The sequence below is a fragment of the Chelonoidis abingdonii genome, chromosome 2 (assembly GCF_003597395.2).
Source record: "Chelonoidis abingdonii isolate Lonesome George chromosome 2, CheloAbing_2.0, whole genome shotgun sequence".
NCBI classification, from domain to species: Eukaryota; Metazoa; Chordata; order Testudines; family Testudinidae; genus Chelonoidis; species Chelonoidis abingdonii.
Genome location: NC_133770.1, coordinates 34,851,993 through 34,878,960, shown reverse-complemented (window position 1 = coordinate 34,878,960; position 26,968 = coordinate 34,851,993). Strand labels below are relative to the sequence as shown.

At 41.6% G+C, this 26,968-nt stretch overlaps 1 protein-coding gene across 6 annotated transcripts in view; it reads right to left on the bottom strand.

The window, feature by feature from the left end:
• MPP7 (MAGUK p55 scaffold protein 7) overlaps window positions 1-26,968 on the bottom strand; it is a 354,373-nt gene that overhangs the window by 94,335 nt on the left and 233,070 nt on the right. For 5 of the 6 annotated variants that reach the window (XM_075062267.1, XM_075062269.1, XM_075062266.1 and 2 more), the window contains one exon: window positions 2,795-2,926. The exons of the other annotated variant lie outside the window; for it this stretch is intronic. In XM_075062267.1, coding sequence (XP_074918368.1) covers window positions 2,795-2,926 — 132 coding nt within the window. The remainder of the gene's footprint in view (window positions 1-2,794; window positions 2,927-26,968) is intronic. 6 annotated transcript variants of the gene reach the window in all.

Genomic DNA, 26,968 nt, shown 5'->3' with positions numbered 1-26,968 from the left:
GATATAAGAGACAGGGCAGGCAGGGTGAATAGTGTCCTAACTCAGTGTTAATATATTTGCAGCCTTCTGTTTAAATCTATCCCTGTGTCTGTCTTCATTCCCCTACATGTCCTGATCGATATGAACACATCTTTTATCCATAGGGAAGACAAGGCCCAAGTGAGAATGCAGACATACAGAGCACTAGTTGAGTCTTGTGACTGGCCTTCAAGGCTAGCCCATGTACTACACATTATAAAAGGCAAAGTGGTTTGAAAAAACAAGGCTTCTCCTACTCGTGTCCAAACCTTGCCCATTATAGTTTTTAAAAATATCCTCAACCATCAATTTGTTTTTAAATGTATAAGTACTTTTGATTTTGCTGAAATACTAAAAAAGCAGCTTCCCTCATGTTATTGCAACCCCTGCCTAACCTATGAGGTGTGTATAATCTGGCAAGAACGTTTTTTCTTACGAATTGTTGAGCCCCAGTATTTTCAGTGGCACATGCAATGCAGCTTCTCATACTGTGCTTTAAAAAGCAGACAGTTAAGGTTGGATCTTGGGAGTCTGAAAAAGGTTTTTAGTGTTGCTAGCTAAAGGAGAGAGTTAGCCAAATGGGACATACACAAGTGTAATAGCATAGCTCAATTTTAAATATTTTTTAAAAGGAAAATAAGAAGTTTGGAAACCATATGGAGATCAGAGATTGAGAATGTGGTTAAAGGTACAGCAGCAAGCAGCATGCAAAAGTACTGACACATTAATGCAACTTCTCCAGGAGCTAGACCCTTTTTTGTTTACTTTTATGTCCTAGAGATGAACAGTACTACTCCACCCATTCATCTGCTGGATACTGCTCGTTCCAGAATATTAACAAAATAAGCCATTATTTTTCAAGCATTAACAACAAATCAAAACAAGTTTGGCCTGTAATATAGGTTAAGGGTAAAGACAGTCAGAGAGACTTCAGATTTATTGCATGTTTTGCCTGTGAAATAAAGGTATATAGCAATCAGGCAATGTATAAAAATGAATACTCCAATAAGCCACATTTTTAATGTAACCCATATTTTTAAATGTAACCTTTGCTTTAGATCAGAGTGTATTAATGTTTATTTGTCCATTTTAAATGTTAAATTTCCACACAGCTTCAAAAACTAGTTTCTTTCACTGGTCATGTTTGTTTCTACCTGTCAATCCTGTCCAGCACAAGTCAATCACCTTTTCATTGCTGTGTGTTTGTTTACACAAATCCAACATTAACAATCCTAAATTCTAAGACAATAAGGAACATTGGCACTTCGCAATGTCTAGTTAGTGTATTCCCTTTCTCCATAATGATAGGCATGCATAAAAATTACAGCGATTTTGCACCTGAAAAATACACTGTACTTTATAAACATTTCACAAAAGTTTTCAGGCATCTCCCTTCCAGCATTACTTTTTCAAAGCTGATACTTCTTATAAAAATAGCCACTTATATGAATCATATGAAGCATAACATAAAAACACAATTTTTGAGACCACATTTACTGATAACTAAAACCTGCTACAAGTTAATATGTTAAATCTGGCCCCAAAGCAATTTGCAAGTGTTTTAAAAGTTAAACTTAATGAAAATGGCACAAATTTTGAGATTTTATATTTTTAAGCTTCTGTGACACAAAGCTATTGATACAGACTCAGATAAGTCAATGATGTTTTCAATTAATACTAAAAACGAGTTATTTAATTTTAACTAATTTTATATGGCATACTCAATTTTTCACACCTCTCAGAATTAAAAGTAGATACAATTTCTTCTCTTGACTAAGTTTCTTCTCTAACAGAAGGAATTCATGTGATAAAAAAATGAAAAGCTTTGTAAATAGGCATGTGATTTAAATATTCGGAAAAAAAGATTTAGAATGTTAATATCAAGTAAAATATTTCCATATGGTCAAACTTTTAACTGTACCCATGGGCCCCCAGAGTCAGTCAATACTAAAATTCATTTCTTGTTGACTGACGCCAGAGATCTGTCAAGACTGAGGGCATTAGTGAGATATCAGCTGAGACAAGCTACTACTATATGTCTAACACAGGCATCACTCTCTCCCCACCATCCTGGGTACACAATTGCAGCTCTTTAGAAGTAACTTTTATAGATATTTCTTCAAGATTCCTTTCCATTAAACATATCTTTAGCATAACCTAAAACAAAGCATTTTCTGATTAGCAGGGAAGAGGGGGGAGTAATTAACTACATATTACATAATATGACTCTCTGTCTACAGCAAATCAGTACAACAATTTAATATTCCTGTAATACATAGTTGGCTTAATTTAATTTTTCCAGATATTCCCAAGAAGCTATCAACTTTCTGCTGTTTTAATCCAAACTACAAAAACAGACAATTTAAATTTGCTCAGAATTCAATTCAAGGTATTTACAAATGTATTTTAAGCTCCTTTTCAATGTACCAAAAGGTCACATTCTCAATATTAATGCTAACAGGAACAGTTTGTGACAAAGATCTAGATTTCACTGGAGATTCTCTATCATTTTTGCTCTTTAGAACAAGCTCATAGTTCAGGTTCAAGATTAAAAATGAGTATTTCATTGATTTCAGTGGATACACTGGCCAGAAGTAAGAATATCAACAAGAAGCTCACCCATCTGAATTACTTCAGTAATGTGAAGGTGGAATTCACAGCTACTTAGCATTCTGGAAAAACCTGAAATGACTATTTATTCATATTTCCAGCTAATGCTAGCCATCTTAATCATTTTCTACTATTAAAGAAAGCAACAAAAGGAAAGATAACTTACCAGTGGTTCCCTATTTTTGACCAGTCTGATTATTTTTACTGAATCTTCCTCCTCATCAATATCATCAGGGATGGGAGGCAATACTGGATCATAGTTCTTCTGAGCAACAGTATCATGTACAGAGAGCAAAGCCTGAAATTGACAATAGTCAACATAAATATTAGTCTGAGAAGCCTATAAAATACAAAAGGCAACAATTCATAATCTGAGTGCTGCAGTGTCATAACAATTTATGTAGAGTGCCTATTTGTTTATGCCATTTTAATAGTGTGTTAAACACTAATAAAACAATCCAATAAAATAAATATAGTTAAGATCCACAATGCACATAGCTATAAATTGTGGATGAAGAAAGGGTGTTTTAAGCATAAGTTAGGATGCTGAGCACTTAGTACTTTTATTCCTAAATCATAAAAGTTGTAGTCTGGAGCAGGGCCGCCCAGAGGATTCAGGGGGCCTGGGGCAAAGCAATTTCAGGGGCCCCTTCCATAAAAAAATTGCAATACTATATTCTTGTGGGGGCCCCTGTGGGGTCCTGACAAATTGCCCCACTTGCTCCTCTCCACAGGCAGCCCTGGGAAAAATAAACCTTTCATATCTTGACACAAACTCAGTTTTGAGAAAACTTCTTGACAAGGTATCACCGGTTCTCAGCATCAATTAGTGCTAAAAGGCACTAAAGTTCATTAAAAGGGTTGGACAAATATTTTCCATCAAAACTTTTTTTGGATCGAAAACTAGGGGTTTTTAAAAAGCAGAAAAAAATCACGGACAATGTCTGCTTTCCTTCAAAATTTGTTGTGTTTTTTTAAATTGAAAAGCTGAAATTAGTCTGCCAAAACCTGAATATGGTTTGGGGTTTCAGAAGTGCGTGGCCATATATTTGCTGCTTGCTGTGTTTGATTGTTTAAAGAAACAATAAAAAATTCTGCTTAAAAAATCCAAAACTTTTGAACCACCTCAGCTTGTGACCAAATGCCTAAGCCCATCCTGTCAGAGATTTTTCCAGGTTTCTGATACTCTGCTGGCTTCCTTGACTCATATCTGTCTCCATAACTTTGGGTTCATTTAGGTTAGAACATAAGAACAGCCATACTGGGTCAAACCAAAGGTCCATCCAGCCCAGGATCCCTCTACTGACGGATGACAATGCCAAGTGCCCCAGAGGAGTGAATCTAACCAAAATTGATCAAGTGGTCTTCCCTTGCCATCCAACTCCACCCTCTGACAAACAGAGGCTAGGGACACCATTCTTTACCCATCCTGCTATAGTCATTAATGGACTAACCTCCATGCATTTAGGTTCCTAGAACTGGCTCCATGGGCCTCACAAACTGGAGACGGTTACTGTGGTTTGTCTTTAGTATAGTTTATGTACACACTCACGAACTGAGCATTTGAGCTGTGTTCCAGAATCTGATGAGCCTATGTTGTGAAAACTGACATCCTCAAAATGCGCATATGCATGTGAATGACACGGATGCTAAAATTAAATTAACCCAGGGTCGCAAACTGGGGTTGGGACCCCTAGGGGTCACAGAGTTATTACTGGGGGTTGTGAGCTGTCAGCCTCCACCTCAAATCCTGCTTTGCCTCCAGCATTTTATAAGTGTAAATATATAAAAAGTGTTTTTAATTTATAAGGCAGGGTCGCACTCAGAGGTTTTATGTGAAAAGATCATCAGGACAAAAGTTTGAGAACTACTGAATTAACCCCTCTGAAGCCTCATGGAATGCAGGGGAGCAGAGTCTCCTTGGTATGGTTAGGAAGGGTAGGTGGTGTAGGATATTGCTCTTCTCATGTGATCTCTCCCCCAGTGGCTAATTTTAATGAAGCTACCCTCCCCAGAATGAATTCCCTATGGCACTGAAATTAAATGTAGACTATAATTGGCATTTCAGAAGTGAAAGGATGGTAGCCCTAATGGAAAAGCTCACAGGTTGGCTCTTCTGCAAGCCTTCAAACTGCTGAATGGCTTTAGGTAGGAAGGCTGTGCTTCCCAAACAGCCTTGGCCCTGCCCCTATCTGACCCCCACCCACTTCCTGCCCCCCCACTGCCCGCCCCCCTCAGATCCCCGACCATCCTGCTCCTTGCCCCGCTCACCATCCCCCGGAGACCACCACCACACCACCCCTGGACCGCACCCCTGCTTCCTGTTCCCCTGACTGCCCCGACCCCTATCTCCCTGCCCCGATGAGTCTCATAGACTTTAAGGTCAGAAGGGACCATTATGATCATCTAGTCTGACCTCCTGCACAAAAGACCTCAAGCTGCAGGAGAAGTGCAGTGGAAGTGACCCAGGCCCCACGCTGCAGAGGAAGGTTAAAAAACCTCCAGGGCCTCTGCCAATCTGCCCCGAGGAAAATTCCTTCCTGACCAAATATGGCGATACTAACCCTGAGGCATGTGGGCAAGGCTCCCCACAAGCACAGGGAAAGAACTCTTGCAGTAACTCAGATTCCCAGTCCCATCAACATCCCATATTAGACCACTGGGCATAACTTTAACCTGCGCTGATAATCAAGATCAATTGCCAAATTAATACCAAATTGGCTGTATCCCATACTATACCATCCTTCTCCATAACTTTATCAAGCTTAGCTGGAAGCCAATATGTCTTTTTGCCCCACTACTCCCCTGGGAGAGCTGTGTCCAGAAAATTCACTCCTCTAATGGTTAGAAACATCATCTTAATTTCAAGTCTAACTGTCAGTGTGCAGTTTATACCCTTGTTCTTGTTCCACATTGGGTCTAAGCTTTAAATAATTCCTCTCCCTCCCTAATATTAATCCCTCTGATATAGTTATAAGAGGCGAAGCATATCCCCCTTCAACCTCTTTTGGTAGCGCTAACACCTGCAAGCTCTTTGATGCTCCTTCATTAAGACAGGTTTCCATTCTCGTATCTAGCCTTAGCATTCTGAACCTGTCCAGTTTGAATTATTCCTTCTTACAACATTGGGGGAGACCAGAATGCACCAGTATTCCAGAGATGTCTCACCAGTGCCTATAACAGTACTAACGCTCCTTATCTTTGCTGAGAAATACCTCCGCCTATGCATCCTAAAACTGCATAAGCTTTTTTTAATGCCATATCACATTGGGGGGCTCATCGTCATCCTGTGATCAACCAATCTCCAGTTTCTCTCCTCCTTCTGTTGCTTCCTAATCGCATGTGTTCCCCCAATTGTATAACTAAAATTCTTATTATTAAGTTCCCTAAGTGCATGACCTTGCACTGTTTTCACTATTAAAATTTCCTCCCCATTACTATTTACTTCCACGTTACAAGGTCATCCGATACTTTCTTGTACGATATCCAAGTCCTTCTTGTATTGGCAAATAAAACCTTTTTTCCCCCAAAAGGGCCTTGTTGTCATCTGCAAACTTTATTAGACATTCCCGCTTTTTGTGCCGAAGGTCCGAGTAATAAAAGGTTAAATAAGAACTCGGTTCCCAAAACTGATCCCTGAGAACTCCTTAGAACCCCCTTCCAGCCTGACAGTTCACCCTTCAGCACGAGTCCCGTGTGCTAGTTCTCCCCTTAACAGTTCCTTATCACCTTTTGAATTTTCATATTAGATTCCGCATCTTTCCAGGTTTAACTAATAATTCCCATGTGGAACCGTGTTCAAATGTTTACTGAAATCGAAGTAAATTCAGATCCATGGCATCCTTGTCTAAATATATCTGTACCTTCTCAAAGAAGGAGATCAGGTTGGTTTGGCACGATTTACCTTTTGTAAAACCATGTTGTAATTTGTCCCAATTACCATTGACCTCAATGTCCTTAACTACTTTCTCCTTCAAAATTTTTCCAAGACTTTACATACTACAGATGTCAAACTAACAGGTCTATAGTTACTCGGATCACTTTTTTCCCCTTTCTTAAAAATAGGAACTATGTTAGCAATTCTCCACTCCTGTCTGTTCCTGACAAGTCTTTCAATGATTCCTCAGCTGTGCCCCAGGTTTTTAGCTCGGCTTCCACAGCTTTTCGCCATGTTGTTTTCAGGTGGCCTCACTTTTCACTTGCCTTCAGGTGTCCATCTTATTGCTACTCTGGTGATGGAATCAGTTTCCATCTGAAGCACGCAACCAATTCATCTCCAATGCCTCCTGGCAATGATGGTGCTCAGATCCTATTGGCTGCATTGTGTCAATAGATCTTGGTTTGAGATTGTTCTGGGTCAAAAGATATGGAGGATTTTTCTGAGGCAAGTTGTATGGAATGAAGACAGTTTGGACATGTCATACTTTCTCATTCCCCAGCATTCTTCACTATAAAGCAGTGCTGAGAGTACGCAGCTCTGATAAATCTTATTTGGTTTTGGTGTTGTATTTTAATGATTTACAGACTGTATTTAAGTTCCTGAAGGTGTTCCTGGCTTTACTGATTTTGTTCCGGATGTCCTGGCTTGTTCCACCATCCTGGCTGATGGTGCTGCCCAAGTATGTGCATGTTTCTATATTGGTGAGAACATAATCCTCTAGCCATACTGGTGATGGTGAGGAAATATTAAAGGTCATGATATCAGTCTTATTGGGGTTGATTTTCAGTCCAATTTGCTGGCTGAACACGTTGAGTTGAGTTATTTTTTCTTGTATATGGTGTTGGGTATGTGATAGGAGAGCGACATCATCTGGGAAGTCCAGGTCTTCAAGGGATGAGAAGAGTGTCTATTTAATGCAAGAGTCGGCAATCTTTCAGAAGTGGTGTGCCAAGTCTTCATTTATTCACTTAATTTAAGGTTTTGTGTGCCAGTAATACATTGTAACGTTTTTAGAAGGTCTCTTTCTACAAGTCTATAATATATAACTAAACTATTGTTGAATGTAAAGTAAAGCTTTTGATGAGTTTGATTATACGGAAAGGAATTCCACATGCCTGCAGAATGCACCTGTAAGTGCTAAATGAGTGCTCTGAGACAATCATTTGGATGTTCTTCTTCTGCACTCCGTTCACTGGAAGTTGTGTACTACCTTTGAGATATCCTGTGACACAATGTCATTAGTGCCAATATGAACTATCACCAACGGATCTTTGCCCATCAAATTCAGAAGGCTATCCAATCTTAGCATGACATCTTGTGTCTTAACTCTAGGAAGATAGCACACCGTCCTTCTATCTGCCTGTCCTCTGAAGAATGTTATTTCAACTCTTCTTCGTACAAAATCCCCAACAAGGCTCATCTGTCTGCCTTGGATGGTTTGAGATCTCTTTGTAGGCAAGCTTGATTTTCTTACAGGTTGGGCCGAGCAGCCATCCACAGGTGTTCTCCATACAACTCACTGTTCCATTCAAGATCTTGAGAGAGATCTTCTACTATTTCTATTTTGAGGACCTATTATCGACTGGAAACTTTTACTGGTGTTGAATTCTTCCTGGTCGTCTTCTTTCTGGTGGCCAGAGCTTGCCCATTCTGATCTGCCTTCAGAAGTGTAGAATGACACCTCATGCTCTTGCTTAGCTGCTAATCATTCTGTCTGATTCGCTCTCTCTAGTTCCTTGGTGGATAGCAGCTCTATTTTTCCTTCAGTTTAGGGTATTGATGTTTCCCAACCTGGTTGTCCAGGAACTCTTTAGCTTCTCCAATTCTACATAGTGTCTCCAGTTGCCCTGCTAGTCTAAGAATATTTTCTTCCATTACTGACACCAACTTGTACTACGTACACAGGAAGTCCCTTCTGGCTTCAGATCATATACACTATTCCATTGCTGTTGCAGATCACATACACTATTCCATTGCTGGCCACTGTGGAATTGAAAAAAAAGTTGTATCTGGTAGGAAGGACTCTCACACTCCCTCCCTCTCAACTCCCTGAAAAACTATCACCCCTGCATAGACCCCATGCTGACCAAGCAACCAAGGAGTTAATGCTGTAATCAGCAGCCAGCGCTGACTGGTATTTTCACAGCAGCTGGAAGAATAAAAGAGCTGAAAAGTAGAGGGGTGAGATGGTTGCCAGAGGAGCAAGCAGGCTAGAGAAGGAAAGTCCTACTAGCAAACTGGTGAGAAACCACCCAAAGACAACATCGAAGAGAAAGGATGACCGGCTCTACAGGCTGAAGAAGCCTACAGAGCCATCAGAGGTAGGAAAGTGCTCAAGGCACAGCAGGAGTCATTGAGGCCCTGGTTTTAGGGCCCTGGGCCAGAACCCAGTAGGGTAGGTGGCCCTGAGTCCCCTACTAATTCCCTCAGAAACCTAAGAACCAAAAGGATTCTTAGACTCTCTGAGGACCAGCTAATCCTACCAAGTATACAGAGAAACTGGCACATCCCATTGGGACAGAGTCTAACACCCTTTATAGCCCAGAACAGGACTCCCACAGGGTCTCAGGCAAGAGGAGCTGACTGCCCCACCAGATCGAGCAGACTCTGTGTAGTGATCAGTGGGAGCACTGTCACATTAGCATACCAGCTCAAATTATCCTTTCAGCTGCTTCTGTTCATAGTTCTCGGGCTTGCCTACCAAGTAACTTTTTGTACCAAGTCTCCCTGTTTAGCTCAGCTCAGCTCCATCCCTCACCAGCAGGGAGAAATTAAACATTCAGAGCAAACAGTTAGGATGATCAAAGATCCAAGGTTCAGAGCCACACAGCTCTTACCAAGACATCAACAAGCAGACTTGTTTCGGCTGCATACTGAGGAGCCCATAGCCCAGCTACAGGACCCAGGTATGCAGAACTCACAGAGAGACCAAATGCACCATTCGCCAAGTTCCACTGGCTCAAAGTGGAGAGTCCACACCACATTCTCTGAAACTCTCCTGTGAGCTGTCTCTATTTATGGTGGATGTGATAGTAAACAACTGTTGTGCTAGATCCTCAACAATATGAGCACAGGAAGACTATATCTGCTACAAAGAGTTATAACTGTTTTAGTATTTTTAAAGACTCATTAATTTTATAATTATATACATTAATTATTTTGCCTTTTCCCCAAAAAACCCTAACATGATTTATCATATTCTTTATCCTAAGTCACCAGCTCTAAAAGATCAATTGTTTTTATGACATGAGCTACAGCCCCATGCTATCAATTAAGTTTCTCACTTGAAAGATATGCCGTGTAGAATTGCACATACAAAATATCATGCAATCATATGTGACTGTATCTAGAAATGCATGTAAAATATCAAATGAAATATTAAAACAAAATAAGGTTTTGCTTTGTACAGTTAAAATACTTTTAAAACTAGTGTTCTCTAACAGATTTAATAAAAACAGATGAAAATAATCTGAAGTACTATTTCTGTACTAAAAGGCAACAACTTAAACATGTTCAAAAGAAAAAGACTGTTGATAATGAAACAAACACATTCCCCCCAATTCTAAAGATAACTATGTTATAATTGATTTGGATATTTCCTTGCTGAAACTCTGTGAGATCAGATTGCTAGCCGTGCAGTCTAGCTAAACCATGCAGCAAAACTGTTAGACAGAACCCACGCAGTGATTATTAATTTTTCTATAGTAACCAATGTGAAGGTAGAGCAGAATGGTAAAGAAAACGGTGACAAAAGACAAATAGAAAAGTCATGTTATACTGAATATGCAATACATGAAAAACAAATATGATGTGGGATGATAGAAGCTTCTTTAACAACTTCTCTGAGAAGCAGCATAACATACTTGTGCATACTTGCTCTTGATTAATGTGTTCATCTTGAGTGTTAGATAAATACCAAGCATTTGACAGAAAAAAATGTTATCACTGTAGACATAACTGTATTTTAAAGAACTCCAGTAAGATTGCAGTGTCCAATTTTTTTTACATATATAAGTTTAAGTAGCTCTGAGTAAAAAACATTTTTTATTATCAGAAATGTCATTGGCAAGGACAACTTCTGATGTCCAGAAGTGCAGTTTAAAGTTATTTTGTCTTTACTTAAGTTATTCAACAACATACAAATCCACTAATTTCTCAAAAGAAGAAAGGAAAGGAAGATAAATGTAAACCTAGAGAAAACACTATCAACTAAAAGTAAGCAATGTCTTTTAAAAAAGGGGGGGGAGGGGCATGACATAGAATATCTCCTCCACAGAATTTTTTCATAGTTAAAATATATGAGAAAAGTAACATATAAAGAGTACAGAAACATTTCTGCAACAACTTTTATGTTGTTTGTACTCATATTAAATTTTAAAATATACTCATCACAAGAAAGGTTTATAAAAACAGATGTACTGAACATGACATAAAAGTCTGGGACTTCTTTAAAAGCACACCGTTGATATCTGACCTTTTGGCACTTACATTAAAGGGAAGTTAATATGAACAAAATCCCTAGGAAAGATCTACCTCATCCGAACTGACCACAATGAGTTTTACTTCTTACAACATTTTAAAAAGAACTGAAAGATGAATCATAATAGTATACTGTGATGTTCTTATCCACCACAGGAAGCTGCTAGAAATTCTGAGAACTTTTTACACAACTCTTTGGAGTCATGCACAGAGTCCAAAACTAAGATCATGTACACCTAGGGACCTCTGGCAAAAAGATTTTGTTGTAGCTAAGTTTTATGGTTATGATTCACTAATGTAAACATGCTCCATATTTAGAACTCAAAAGAAGGTATGATTCAAATTCCTACACTACCTAAATATAAATATTGATGTTCAGCTAAATTCTTAGACATGATCGAGCTGGAAATGAATACTTTAAAAAATTCTTTAGTAACTAGTGCAGTACTTTTTATATTAAAGCTGTCAATGATCATTTTACAGTTCAGAATTTATGACTGGCACTTGGAATAAGAAAGCCTAAAAAACTCATTGCTGACTTATGAATTCAGTGCCTTCTAAGATCAGTTTCTAGCTTTTCCCCTTATTCAAAAATATTCCTCAATTTAAGATTCAATTTTAACTTTACACTGAGGAAATGTTTAGCAGCGTAGTTCACTATATAATGCATGTGCCTTAACTCAGCTATGGCAGGAAGCAACAAGATCTGAAGAGAAGCCCAATCCCGCTATTCCTCCCCCCACCCCACCATTCTTTTGTGAATGTAATTGCATCTGGATGAGACGCGAGACAAAAAGAGCAGCTGCATAAGCCGTGTCAAAGGGAGGAATCCAGATTTCTGAGGGTGCCACGAAAAGGAGGTAGGAAAAGAAAGACAGTGGATGGCAGCAATCTTCTTTGAGATGTAGGAAATATTCCAGAGAGAGAAGATGATGGAATGGAAAGGCAGGGATGGATGTGTGGTCTGAAAGGGAGGAGATGGAGATGGTGACAAGGAAAGGTGAAGAAAATGAGACGGATGAAGTTGGCACAAATACCACTGTAAGGGAGGAGGAAGTGAACATCAGATGTGTATTTGACACCGTATGGGAGTAAGAAAAGGTGGAGAGAGGGAAGTGGAGCTGGTGAGATGAGCAGCAGCAGGAGGAGGGTAAAAAGGGACAGGAAGAAAAGAGATTGCAGAAGAAGAGGAAGAAATAGAAGAAAGACTTGGAGAAAGGAGACTGACAGGAATTATGAGAGACTCAAGAGGAAGTAATAGCAGAATATCATTAAGGGCGAGCAACAAACAAACAGGCAAATCAGCTAATACTGACTAGAACACTCAAGCATACTAGCTGAAGCAATCGACTGGGCTGAAGAGCCAAGACCAACACAGCAAAACAGCAGAAACAATGAAAATAGAGACAAAAGATGAATCACTACTATGATACTCAATTGTATAAAAATATTTAAAATCCATTCTGTACATGTGTAGCTCTGTATTCTTAATATCTATAGTATATTAATGTTCTTGGCATAGTAACATCTCATTTGGGTCAATATTAAGTACATATTACTTTTTCCTCTTAACCATGGTGGATTTTTATTCCTGAATATATGGACTTCCTTTCAAAAAAGGGTAATTTCCTTGCCTGAAAATATAGTTTCAGATTCACCAATTGAACTGATGGGTTTACCTGTAGCTGTTACTCAGACAGTAACAACCAATAGAAGGCTAGACTTTTCACATCTTCAGACTTCCACTTCCTCTTGCTCATTGCTTGGAACCCCAGGAGACACTTCCGAAGTCTAACTATTCTCACTGTCCATAGAAACTCAGAGCCAGTCCATGTCATCTGGTAAAGGTGTTAATATTCTTCCAGATGGCAGCCCTATGATTTTTTCTCAATTGTGGCCTCTGCCTTTTCTGCTCACATATGGCTATTATGGCAGAGTAAACCCTAATTTTAAACCAACAATGAAGAATTTCAAACCAGTAGGCCTCTTACATTCATAACCTGACTCATTTAGCTAAAGTGTTCTTGACACTTTAATCCCTTCCCCCTCCTTACGTATCTTCCCAGAGCACAAACAGATGAGTTGTATGCTAGAAACTATGTTCTGAACAAATTATCATCCTTCTAATATTCGGACAATCCTTCGTCAGCTCCTTTTTTGAAGAAACAGAGGTAGAATGAAGCGGTGGCTACCTCCTGACGAAAAATACGTGTCTTTGTAGAGGTAGCATATATCTTTTGTTCTCTGACCTAAAACTCTTGAAGACTGAATCTAAAAAAAGATAAGAATATATTATGGAAAAACAAGCAGCAAAGATTGCATGCCCTTATGACAGCATGTGTCTCTGAAAGAGGAAGATGTACTATAGATTCCATTCAGCCCCCATATTGACTAAGTCAAACTATGAGGCTTGCAGACACAAAGCAAAAGCTACTGGAGGAGTTGAGCTGGGACTTATTCCCTCCCAAAAATCATTAAGGGTCCTCTTTCCCCCAAACACATAGATGAAGTGCAGTTGGAGAGAAATCACGCAGGTCGTTTTGAGTGTATCCCAGAGATGCCCAACTAATAAAATTTGAGTTCTTGGCGTCATTTGTTTTGCCTGCTTTCTACTTCTATACACTGAAGAAGTGAGGTGGTATTATTGAAAGAGTAAACATATAATTCAATTTCACTAAAATCAGCTACTATTCCAGGAACTGGAGAGTAGCAAATGTGAACTCATCTTTAAAAAAAAAGATCTTGAGATTTACAAACCAGTAAGTTGGACCAAGTAAAATGATTGAAATGTAAAAATAAATTATAAATAAATTATAAACTACCAAAATGATCATAGTATGATAGGGATAAACCAGTATATTTAAAGGAATATCCTGCTTCTCTTATTAAAATTCTTTGAGCATGTCAACAAAAGAGTGCATACAAGGGAAACAGTTGACATGATTTATATGGACTTTCAAAAAGTTTATGACAAACCCCTCACATAAAGGCATTAGCAGGAATGTTGTGAGCAAGACACAAGAAATAATTCTTCCACTCTACTCTGTGCTGATTGGGCCTCAATTGGAGTATGGTGTCCAGTTCTGGTGCCACATTTCAGGAAGGATGTAGATAAATTGGAGAGAGTCCCGAGAAGAGCAACAAAAATTATTAAAGGTTTAGAAAACATGACCTAGGAGGGAAGATTGAAAAAGGTGGGTTTGTTTAGTCTGGAAAAGAGAAGACTGAGAGGGGACATAACAGTCTTCAAGAATGCAAAAAGTTGTTACAAGGAGGAGGAAGAAAAATTGTTTTTCTTAACCTCTGAGGATAGGAGAAGAAGCAATGGGCTTAAATTGCAGCAAGGGAGGTTTAGGTTGGACATTAGGAAAAACTTCCTAACTGTCAGGGCGGTTAAGCACTGGAATAAATTGCCTAGGGAGGCTGTGGAGTCAAGTATCAGAGGGGTAGCCGTGTTAGTCTGGATCTGTAAAAACCAACAGAGAGTTCTGTGACACCTTTAAGACTAACAGATGTATTGGAGCATAAGCTTTCATGGGTGAATACCCACTTCGTCAGACGCATGTCATGATGCATTCACCCACGAAAGCTTATGCTCCAATACACCTGTTAGTCTTAAAGGTGCCACAGGACTCTCTGTTGCTTCCATCATTGGAGATTTTTAAGAGCAGGTGAGAAACACCTGTCAGGGATGATCCAGGTAATACTTAGTCCTGCTACTAGTGCAGGGGACTGGACTAGATGGCCTCTCAAAGTCCCTTCAAGTCTTATGATTATGGAAAATTAAGTAGTCATGGGGTGAGAAAGACAGAAATGACATGAGATTAGTAACTGACAAGAGACAGAAAAAAAGCAGGAATAAATGGTCAAAGTCTGGTCTGGACTAGTGTTAAATATATATTTCAGTGATCTGGAAAAGGGGAAAATGGTGAGGAGATAGGGGGGCTGTAGGATATGGCCTTCTGCGTGGGAGACAGGAGACTGCTGAAGAAAAGGGTAGTCACAAACAGAATCAAAAGGAGACCATTAAGTTTCACTGACAGAAAGGACAATTTACTTAATATCTGTTTACTTGGATAGTCATGTCTCTGTAAAATTACTATGTTTTTCCATTTTCATGAGCTGAGCAGAATTGCTACTTGATCAAGATGTGATTTTACCCTGCATGATGTTTCTCCTCCTGAACTGCCAAACATTTTCTTAATGTTGCCAACTATTTATGTGCTATATGAATACCATCGTTAAATGCATGCAATTCAGCATTCAGTACATAGATTAGTATTGGTTACTTTATGTGGTAAAACTTGTGTCATGTAACTGAAGATTTTCTTTGATTTCCTTTTCAAAATCCTCTATTTTCCCCTGCCAATCTGCCTGGCTTCATTCTTGTTTATGATACAGATGGCTGCTAGTGAACATTTACATTTCCATACCTCAAGACTGTTGCAGCTCACGCTGCCCCAATTAAGTTATTACATAAAACAGGAGTAATAGTGTATAGTGTAACTAAGGTAACAGGAGGATTTGGTCTTAAAAACAATATTTAAGTTGTATTCTTTCCTCTCCTTTATGTTATTATAGTATGTTCTCTACCACATTAAGAATATGTCATGGTTGGTTGTTGATTTCTCTTGATTGGTATACATGGTAATTAAGGAATGTCTTGTTGCTTTCTTTTTTAAAGTGCATTTTAGCTATTAGAATGTTTGATTTGTTCCTTTTTCAATAGTACTCATATATACACACAAACAAAAACTTATGAAAATAAGAGAGTTAAGTAGCTTGATTCACATGACTCAAACCCATAATAAAAACCCAAAAAACGACCGACCAACTAACCAACTGTAAGGAGTCTTTAAAAAAAGGGGGGGGAGAGGGATTTCCAGAATTACAGAGACAAGTCAACCAATGGAATGAGAACTCAAGATCTGAAGTTGACAGTGTGTAAGTTTAGAACTCTTTTCTTCTCCAAGAAGGCTGTCAGAAAGTAGGGGAGGGGACCAAAATAGCAGCATACTGCACATGACTTTAGGAAAAGCTGCCAATACCCCTAATTTTCATAGATTCACAGGTTTTTAGGCCAGAAGGGAATATTGTGATCATTTAGTCTGACCTACTGCATAAATGTCAACCATAGGTTCACCCACTAATTCCTGCATCAAGCTCATAACAGTTTTTTCTTTCCAAATGGCAAGGAGATGGATTCAGATGATACAATATGGGTACAGAACACAATAAAAACCTACATTAGATTACAAAAAATGTAGGTGGATCAAAAGATCTTTTCATAGCCAAATATCTCCCACAGAACACTGGGAAAAGTTGTTTTAAAATAATCATATAAAACAAAAACAAAATGAAAATTGAACACAAATTTCTTCCTTTGTTTCCTTTCAATTTATTTTTTTTAATCCTCGCGTCTCCTCCACATAAGAGGAGGAAGCTTCTGGAAGAGAGGAGCTCTCTGTCTTTACCACTCTCCACACAAAAGTCTTCACTGCTACTGTCTACTTCTCCTTCGCCCTCATGGTTGATATGTGGGGCATCCATATGTTATCTCCTGAAAAGTAACTGTAGGACACAGCTGCCAACTTTCACATAGTAAATAAGCACCTCGATTTTCACAGTAAGCCAAAAATCAAGCCAATCCCATTTCAAAACAAGGCCAAAACAAGCCAATCCCTAAGAACCCCAACACTCTATGTGACTACATACCCCCAGCATGCATTCTGTGACTGTGGTGGACCTGCTGTGCACCCCTGACTGTCTCCTTTCCCTTGCCCTTGCTTGCCTCCACTTGCTCAGAGCTGATCAAAAAAAAAAAGCAACAAGCTATAACAAGCAACAAGCTACAGGCCACTCACAAGCCGATTAAGCCAAAAACAAGCCCAATGTCTGTGGTTTTTTTCACAGGTTTGGCATGTCTACTGTATGGATCTGTCTACACAGCAATTAATCCATGACTGGCTGTTTCATTTCAGTGTAGACTTCAGAGCTTTGGCTGGGCTCTAGGTTCCTGAAAGGTGAGCAGGAGGTGGGAGTGGGAAGAGCTTGGCCTGTAGCCCAGGCCCGGAAGTCTAGGAGTGCAGTGAAACAGATCCTTTAGCCCAGGGGTCTCACAGATGCAGCCCGCGAGGTTATTTTCTGCAGCCCACGAGCTCCTTGCGGCCCCCCCACCCTCCCCCAGCATTTACCTAGAGCGGTCCGGCCCAACACACACCGAGGGCAGGGCAGGCTCCCTGCCTACCTGCTCGCTCTGCCCCCACGCCGGGAAGTGGACAGAACCTGGGGGAAGAGAGGCACAGGGATGTGTGTGGCTGTTGCTTCAGGCACCGCCCCCAGCAGCTCCCATTGGCCGCGGTTCCCCGTTCCCGGCCAATGGGAGATGCTGGGGGTGGTGCCTGAAGCAACAGCAACAAAACACACCCCTGGGCCCCTGCTCCCCTATGTTTCAGCTGCTTCCTGGAGTGGCACTGGGGCGGGGCAGGCAGGCAGCCTGCCCTGCCCCCGGTGCGCACCGGGCAAAGCCCGCCCCCCAAACCGCTCCTGCAGTCCAACCCCCTGCCCTGAGCCCCTCGCCGCACCCTGCACCCTGACCCCTGCCACACCCCTCCTGCACCCCAACCCACTGCCCTAAGCCCCCTGCTGCACCCCAACCCTCTGCCATACCCTGCACCGACCCCCTGCCCTGAGCCACCTACTGCACCCCTCACTCCTTCTGCACCCCAACCCCCTTCCTTGAGCCACCTGCCGCACCCTGCACCCAACTCCCTGCCCTGAACCCCCTGCCGCACCTCACACCCATCCTGCACCCCAAGCCACTGCCCTGAGCCCCCTGCCACACCCCTCCTGCATCCCGATCCTCTGCCCTGACCCCTTGTTGTACCCCTCCTGCACCTCAACCCCCTGCCACACCCCTCATCCCTCCTGCACCCCACACCCCTCCTGAACCCCCTGGGGGCAGGGAGGGGGCGGAGTTGGGGTGGGGATTTCGGGGAAAGGGTTGGAATAGAGCAGGGAAGGGGTGGGAAGAGGCGGGGCAGGGCTTCATGGAAGGGGTGGAGTGGGGGCAGGGCCGAGGGCAGGGGTGTCAGTAATGCGGCCCTCGGACCAATGTATTAATCCTCATGTGGCCCTCGTGGTCATTTGAGTTTGAGACCCCTACTTTAGCCCAACCCCCTTTGCCCGAGTCCGCTTACAAGGGTTAGCTATGGGTTTTTAATTGCAGTGTACACATATCTTAAGAGGACATTACAGAGTTCCATGCATACTGTATCAATAGCTTTCATACGACATTTGCTCAGAAAAATACAGGTTTTCTTCCCTAAATGCCAGTTGCAAACTCAATGTGCCATCTGAAGGTCAAGCTGTTCTTTCTGGCTCCTGCATCACCCCAGTAATGAGAATTCTGCAAATAAAGATTAGTTAACAATTCGGTTGATGCAAGAGGCAAAACAATTGGTCTCATTCTTATGTATATTGTAACAGAAGTAAAAATATTAAACTTTCTATTTTTGTCAGTACAGAAAGAAGGTACAACTTGGATCATACATGGGAAGCAGATCTACTGTTGAGTATAAATGTGCCATTTCCACAGTGTCATTGCGCTGTCTGTTTAAAACAGCAGCTACTATTTCAAATCAACTAAAACTCCATTTCTGATGTGATATTAAAATATTTTAAAATACAGAGGATCGTATGATGAACACTACCAACAAACTTAGAAGATTACTGATGACACTTCCAATCTACTTACATAAATATGAAAAATTCTGCTTTTCCGAACAGGTTATAGCTTCCTATTTTGTGATCCCACACGCTAGCAAAGGATATTCTCATGAGGTAAGAGAGGGACTAAAAAGTCTCCCAAGATACATTACAGAGATCAATAAGAGGAGAAGATCATTGTGTATCCTGGGAGACATGGTCCAGGCAGGGAGCACAGCCCATAGTGGAGAATGAATATATCTGAGACACACAACAGCTTAGGTAAACACAGATCAATGTTACATTGAAATGATTTATTCAGTTTTCCCAGATACAAAGTAAAGACTAATTTCAAGCAAATTCCATGGGAAAAATGTTGATTTGCAGAAACCACATTTTTCAGCTGAAAAAACAATGAAAAATTCTCAAGCAGCTCTGGCTCCAATCAAAAGGGAGCAAGAAAAAAAGGCCTGTGAAATGTTAAGTTTAGATCAGGATTTTCTTTGAGAGATCATAGACCACCGTAACAGCATATTTTGCTTACATTTAACCAAAGATAAATTTTCTCTGAGAGTTTTCAGTCTCTAATTCTTTTAGAAACATCTTAAATAATTTGTTGCTGCCAATAGGACATATCTTATTGTCACACTGTCTTTGTGGTCTACTGATGTAATGATAAATTTTAGTTCATGACAGATGTTAAGCCTGCTGTACCGATTCTGGTCCATGCAATACAGCTTCTAAGCAACTACTGGTTAATGTAAATCAGCCTTAAAATGCTTTGAATGATTTATTTAAACTTTTGTCAAAAGAGCAATAGAGATAAGCACTCTTATCAGAATAACCCATTAGGGCTCCATAGGAGCCAAGTAACCAGCAGATGACTGTGACCATGGCAGCAAACTCATCATTTAATAGGGTACACAATTTACCAGCTTCACACCAATACTACTAGACCACCAAGAAAATGCAGAGTAAAATATCTAAAAAAAAAATGTTTTAAAAACTCAGGTTCAAATATGCAAGAAATAGTTAAACAGAAAGCAATGAAATTGCTCAGGTTTCACTGGGTGTGTAAATTTTGGTACGTTTACTTCAAGATCCTAAACGGTGATAATATGAATAAAGCTGAAGTACACAAAGGTGATGAAAAGTGAGTCTACTTAAACGTGCATATTGTTAGCATTTTATTAAATAAAAGGTCTGAATACATTTTATTACTAATGTAATAAAAGAGTAGTCTATTGAAAATAATGAAATAGGAAGCACACACCTCATTTATGGCTTTGTACTCTAAACTAATGATTGACTACCAGATGCTCCTTCTCAGTTTTCTGTTTTAAACTAATTTAAAAACATAAATAACTTCAACATTTCTAGATTCTGTCTCTTTTCTGAGCAGCATTTTTCAGTAAAGGTTGTCTATGGACAAGTTAATTTGAAAGTATTCCCAGTCAGGCAAGACTAGTTTCTCTTCAATCTAAATTATCTTAAAATTACTCCTAAAATTCTATTCACTCTAATCGGAACCGGCTCTAGGTTTTTTGCCACCCCAAGCAAAAAAAATGTTGGCTGCTCCCCACCCCAGCCCTGCGCTCCCCCCACACCCCTCTGCTGCCCCAGCACGGGGCTCTCCCTCCCACCCGCACCTCATGCTGCCCAAACTCTGGGATCTCCCCCCCCCGCCCCACCCGCACTCCCTGCTGCCTCGCCCTGGGCTCCCCCCAACAGTGCTGACTCCGCCCGCTCCCCCCTCGCCTCCAGCCAGTCTGGCGCTGGCAGGGTCAGGGTAAGCAGTGGGGCTCCCAGGCCACACCTCAGCCCAGGGTCCCTCCAGCCGGGGCTCCTGCCTCCAGGACCGGCCAGAACCCAGGATGGCAGAGCGGGTGGACCGCCCAGCAGAGGGCTGAGGAGCCAGGGCAAGGCAGCCCCAGAGGAAGTGGAGCCTGGAGAGCAGGACGTGGGCGCTGCACAGCAGTGTCCCGGGCACCAGTCCCCACAATGACCCTGCTGCTGCTCCTGGCCACCCTGTCGCAGTCCCTGGGTGGCTCTGGCCGCTTCGCCCAGCCCTGGCTGCGGCGCTGCAGGGTGGCCACCCTGCAGCACCTGCAGGCGACTCCGTGCGCCCCACAGGGCAGCCCCCAGCCCAAGTGTCCCCCATTCGGAGCCAGTCCAGTCCAGCCACAAGATGCGGGCGCTGCTCCCCGACGCAAACCACAGCGGCCCCAGGGCACCCCCCATGCAGGATGCACTGCTGCTGCCAGGGCTGGCTCTAGGTTTTTGCCGCCACAAGCACAATAAATAAATAAATAAATAAATAAATAGGCTGGCTGGAATGCCGCCCTTGAAAATGTGCCACCCCAAGCACCTACTTGGTTTGCTGGTGCCTGGAGTTGGCCCTGACTCTAATGTAATAAAACAGTAGCCAAGAAAAATACTTATAAGAATGTCCAGTGCTTGTTCTCAGCACAACTACAGGTACAGTTTCTGAAGTACTCCACATAGTTTAGATTCTCTTGTGCCTTGATACATTCAGTCATTCACAGTTGTGCCTTTTGCTCCTGTTATGTACTATTTTTGCACTTCATGCCAGTGGTTGGCAGTCCTTTTAATATACCCAAACAAACAGTAGATAAAGAATTCCACTACAAGCAGTCAGAAAGATCACAAGCATTCTTAAGTGGTTAGAAAACAGTCCACGCTCCTCCAAAGCAGAAGAGATACCAACATTTTTTAAAATAATTTTCAGCACAGTGGCTTAGATGTTTTAGTATGACTCCAACTGGTGGCTAGCCCCTAGGTCAGTGGTCCCCAACGCGGTGCCCACTGATAAGGGAGCGCCCCGCCACCGAGGAGCGCAGCCACTGGACAAGCAGCCACCGAAATGCCACTGAGAAAAGGCGATGCCAAAAAGTGTTGCCGCCGAAATGCCGCTGGATTTCAGCGGTGATGCCTCTTGATGGCACTGCTTCTCGGCGGCATTTCGGCGACAATGCCTCTTGATGACACTGCTTCTCGGTGGCATTTCGGCGGCAGTGCTTCTTGGCGTTGCCGCTTCTCGGCGGCATTTTGGTGGCTGCTTGTCCGGCGGCCACGCTCCTTGGCGGCATTTCAGCAGCTAGTCATCTGGCGCTCGCCACACTGAAAGGTTGGGGATCACTGCCTTAGGTAATAAAAACAGCACTTATTTTACACAAATCAAAGCACACTATACTCACTCTGACAGGAATTAATTTGAAGAGGTAAATTCAACAGTGTGATATGTAGGAAATTAAGTATGCAACTGCTGTTGTTAAAATCCCAGTGTTAAATAAAAGTGAAATCTGAAACCTCTGTCATATATCTCCATTTCAAAGTGAATCAAAACCCAGAAAAAATGTATTAACTCTGGCATGGCAATCTTTTTGTGACAGAGCAATCCTTCTGGCCTGGAGCCAGACTAACAAAATTTAGCTCCCTGAAATATTAATTCCTATGATTTATTGCTTTGGTTTTTAGAATTTAAAATTTTAAAAATTAAGAAAAATTGTGCTCATATACCATGGCTCTTTATCAAACAGAACACAGCTTTGCCACCCTGTTAAAGAAGGAATGGAGAGTTTTTAAATCATGGAATGTTTTTTCCAGTTAAAACTAGAATAGAAATTGAAACCTTTAAAATCATAGAGTCATAGAATCATAGACTTTAAAGTCAGGAAGGACCATTATGATCATCTAATCCGACCTCCTGCACAACGCAGGCCACAGAATCTCACCCACTCACCCCTGTAACAAACCCTTAACCTATATCTGAGCCACTGAAGTCCTCAAATCATGGTTTAATGACTTCAAGGTGCAGAGAATCCTCCAGCAAGGGACCTGTGCCCAATGCCACAGAGGAAGGCAAAAAAACCCCAGGGCCTTTGCCAATCTGCCCTGAGGGGAAATTATTTCCCGACCCCAAATATGGCGATCAGCTAAACCCTGAGCATGTGAGCAACACTCACCAGCCAGACACCCAGGAAAGAATTCTCTGTAGTAACTCAGATCCCACCCCATCTAACATGGCAGATTGTTCCAGAACTTCACTCCTCTGATGGTTAGAAACATTCATCTAATTTCAAGTCTAAACTTCCTGATGGCCAGTTTATATCCATTTGTTCTTGTGTCCACATTGGTATTGATCTTAATGAATTCCTCTCCCTCCCTGGTATTTGTCCCTCTGAGGTATTTATAAAGGGCAATCATATCTCCCCATAGCCTTCTTTTGGTTAGGCTAAACAAACCGAGGTCTTTGAGTCTCCTTTCATAAGACAGGCTTTCCATTCCTCCGATCATCCTAGTAGCCTTTCTCTGTACCTGTTCCAGTTTGAATTATTCCTTCTTAAACATGGGAGACCAGAACTGCACACAGTATTCCAGATGAGGTCTCAATAGTGCCTTGTATAATAGTACTAACACCTCCTTATCTCTACTGGAAATACCTCAGCTGATGCATCCCAAGACCACATTAGCTTTTTTGACGGCCATATCACATTGGCAGCTCATAGTCATCCTGTGATTAACCAACACTCCAAGGTCCTTCTCCTCCTCTGTTACTTCCAACTGATGTGTCCACCCAGCTTATAACCAAAATTCTTGTAATTACTCCCTAAATGCATGACCTTGCACTTTTCACTATTAAATTTCATCCCATTACTATTACTCCAGTTTACAAGGTCATCCAGATCTTCTTGTATGATATCCAAGTCCTTCTCTGTATTGGCAATACCTCCCAGCTTTGTGTCATCTGCAAACTTTATTAGCACACTCCCACTTTTTGTGCCAAGGTCAGTAATAAAAAAGATTAAATAAGATTGGTCCCAAAACGATCCCTGAGGAACTCCACTAGTAACCTCCTTCCAGCCTGACAGTTCACCTTTCAGTATGACCCGTTGTAGTCTCCCTTTAACCAGTTCCTTATCCACCTTTCAATTTTCATATTGATCCCATCTTTTCCAATTTAGCTAATAATTCCCCATGTGGAACCGTATCAAATGCCTTACTGAAATCGAGGAAAATTAGATCCACTGCATTTCTTTTGTCTAAAAAATCTGTTACCTTCTCAAAGAAAGAGATCAGGTTGGTTTGGCACGATCTACCTTTTGTAAAACCATGTTGTAATTTGTCCCAATTACCATTGAGCTCAATGTCCTTAACCACTTTCTCCTTCAAAAATTTTTCCAAGACCTTGCACACTACAGAAGTCAAACTAACAGGCTTGTAGTTACCCGGATCACTTTTTTTTCCCCTTTCTTAAAAATAGGAACTATGTTAGTAATTCTCCAGTAATACGGTACAACCCTTGAGTTTACAGATTCATTAAAAATTCTTGCTAATGGGCTTGCAATTTCATGCACCACTTCTTTTAATATTCTTGGACGAAGATTATCTGGGCCCCCCAATTTAGTCCCATTAAGCTGTTTGAGTTTGGCTTCTACCTCGGATGGGGTAATATTTACCACTATATCCTCATTCCCATTTGTCACCCTACCATTATCCCTAAGCTCCTCATTAAAGACTGAGGCAAAATATTTGTTTAGATATCGGGCCATGCCTAGATTATCTTTAACCTCCACTCCATCCCCAGTGTTTAGCAGTCCCACTTCTTCCTTCTTTGTTTTCTTCTTATTTATATGGTTATAGAACCTTTTACTATTGGCTTTAATTCCCTTTGAAAGGTCCAACTCTACATGGCTTTTGGCCTTTCTCACTTTATCTCTCTATGTTCTGATCTCAATAAGGTAGCTTTCCTTGCTGATCACTCCCATCTTTCATTCCTTGTAGGCTTTCTGCTTTTTCTTAATCACCCCTCTGAGATGCTTGCTCATCCAGCTTCATCTACAACTCCTGCCTATGAATTTTTTCCCCTTTTTTGGGATGCAAGCTTCTGATAGTTTCTGCAACTTTGACTCAAAGTAATTCCAGGCCTCCTCCGCCTTTAGATCCACAAGTTCTTCAGTCCAATCCACTTCGCTAACTAATTTCCTTAATTTTTTTAAGTTAGCCCTTTTGAAATCGAAAACCCTAGTCCCAGATCTATTTTTGTTTATCCTTCCATTTAGTTGAACTTAATTAGTTCATGATCGCTCAAACCAAGGTTGGCCCCTATAATAATTTCTTCTATGAGGTCCTCACTACTCACCAAAACCAAATCTAAAATGGCATCCCCTCTTGTTGGTTCAGCAACTACTTGGTGAAGGAATCCATCAGCTACCGCTTCCAGGAAAATCTGAGCCCTATTATTATTACCAGCACTTGTAATCCAGTCTATATCTGGGAAGTTAAAGTCTCCCATGATCACACAATTTGAATTAGTATTTACTTCATTAAAAACATTATAGAGGGCTCTATCCATATCCAAATCAGATCCTGGTGGTCTATAGCACACCCCAAGCACTATCCCAAGGGAGGCTTTGATTTTTGCCCAGACAGACTCTGTCTTATCCATTCCATCACTTCTTAAGTCTTTACAGACTACCTCGTCATTGATATACAATGCTACTCCACCACCTTTGCCTTTATTTCTGTCTTTCCTAAACAACACATACCCTTCAATATCTGCACTCCAGTCATGACTACTATTCCACCATATTTCTGTTATCCCTATAATATCTGGTTTCACTGCACCAGTAGCTCTAGTCCCTCCATTTTGTTACCTAGGCTCCTCGCATTAGTGTACAAGCGTCTTAATTTTTGCTGCTTGGCTTTGCTCACATTCTTCACCTGATTAGGCATTGACATTCTACCTCCAGTACCACCTATTAGACTGGTATCTACACTACCCTTCCTCCTTACGACCATTCTCCTACCCATGGCTGTATCCTTTCTTACTTCGTTTTCTTCCCTCTTAACGTTAAAAACCAGCATGGAGATTACCTGGACATCTCCCAACTATCTCTCTCAAATTCCTAGTTTAAAGCTCTCTTAATCAGTTGTGCCAGCTTCCGTCCTAGAAGTCTATTTCCTGCCTGACGCAGGTGAAGTCCATCCCGAGAGAACAGTCCTCTCTCCAAGAACGCCTCCCATACATCCCAAAGCCCTCCTTATAGCACCACTGCCTGAGCCATCTGTTGAGCATCATAATCTTGTCACACTTTTGTTGCCCTTCTCTAGGAACGGGCATAATCCCATTGAAGAACACCTGAGCCTTGATTTCCTTACATGTCTTTCCGAGCCTTGCGTAGTCTCCCTTGATACGTTCCAGCAAGAATCTAGCCGTATCATTTGTTTCCACATGAAGGACAATCAGTGGATTCTTTCCCACTCCCATTAGGATCCTCTTCAGCCTCAGGTCCACATCCTGTATCTTAGCACCCAGCAGACAGTACACTCTTCTGTTCTCTGGATCAGCTCTGGTTTCAGGCCTGTCTATTCCTCTCAGTAAGGAGTCCCCAGTTATGTAGATCTACCTTTTCCTGGTGATAGTGCGATTCTCTGGTCTATCCCCTGTTCCCTCTGGCTGCAAGTCCTCTCGATTCCTATTCTCTCTTGCAATCCTCTGCAACCCATCCCATATCCTCCTGGGGCTCATATCTGGCGTTGTTATCTCCATCAGCTCTTCCCCTCTTCCTATAGGACTCATTGCTCTTCTCTTCTTCCTTGCCCTCTCACCTTCAGTGACCACCTGCTGTGTCCCTTCTTCATTTTCCAACTCCTCAAACCTGTTCCTGAACTCTATTTCTTCTTCAATAACCCCTCTTTTCCTCTGCCTGGTTCTCTTAGTCACATGCTTCCACTGTCTTCACCAAGCAGTCTCCCCTTAGAATTCTTCAGTCCTGCTTCCATCTGCATGTCTGAGCTTTTCCCATCAGTCTCCTCGTGTCTTTGCTCCATCACCTGCTCGAATCCCCTTCTAAACTCAATCAGTTCTATCAGACGGCACTTCATGCAGACGACACTCTTTTCAGGTACCCCCTCCAGGATCATGTACACACCGCAGCTTCTATGTCCAGTCATCTTCATTGTATCTTCCACTGCTTGGGTCACTACAACTGCTGCCTCTGTCATAGCCTTCCCATCTACGTCCTGTTAATCCAAGAAACACAGAAAACACAAAAAAACCCCAAACATCACAACCCACAGCAAATCAAACTCACAATGAGCACCAAAACACTGCCAGAACACCATGCACTCCCTTTACAAGCCTGTCTGTTCCTCTGCCTGCCTCTTTTAGTCTTCCACCCAAACTGCCCT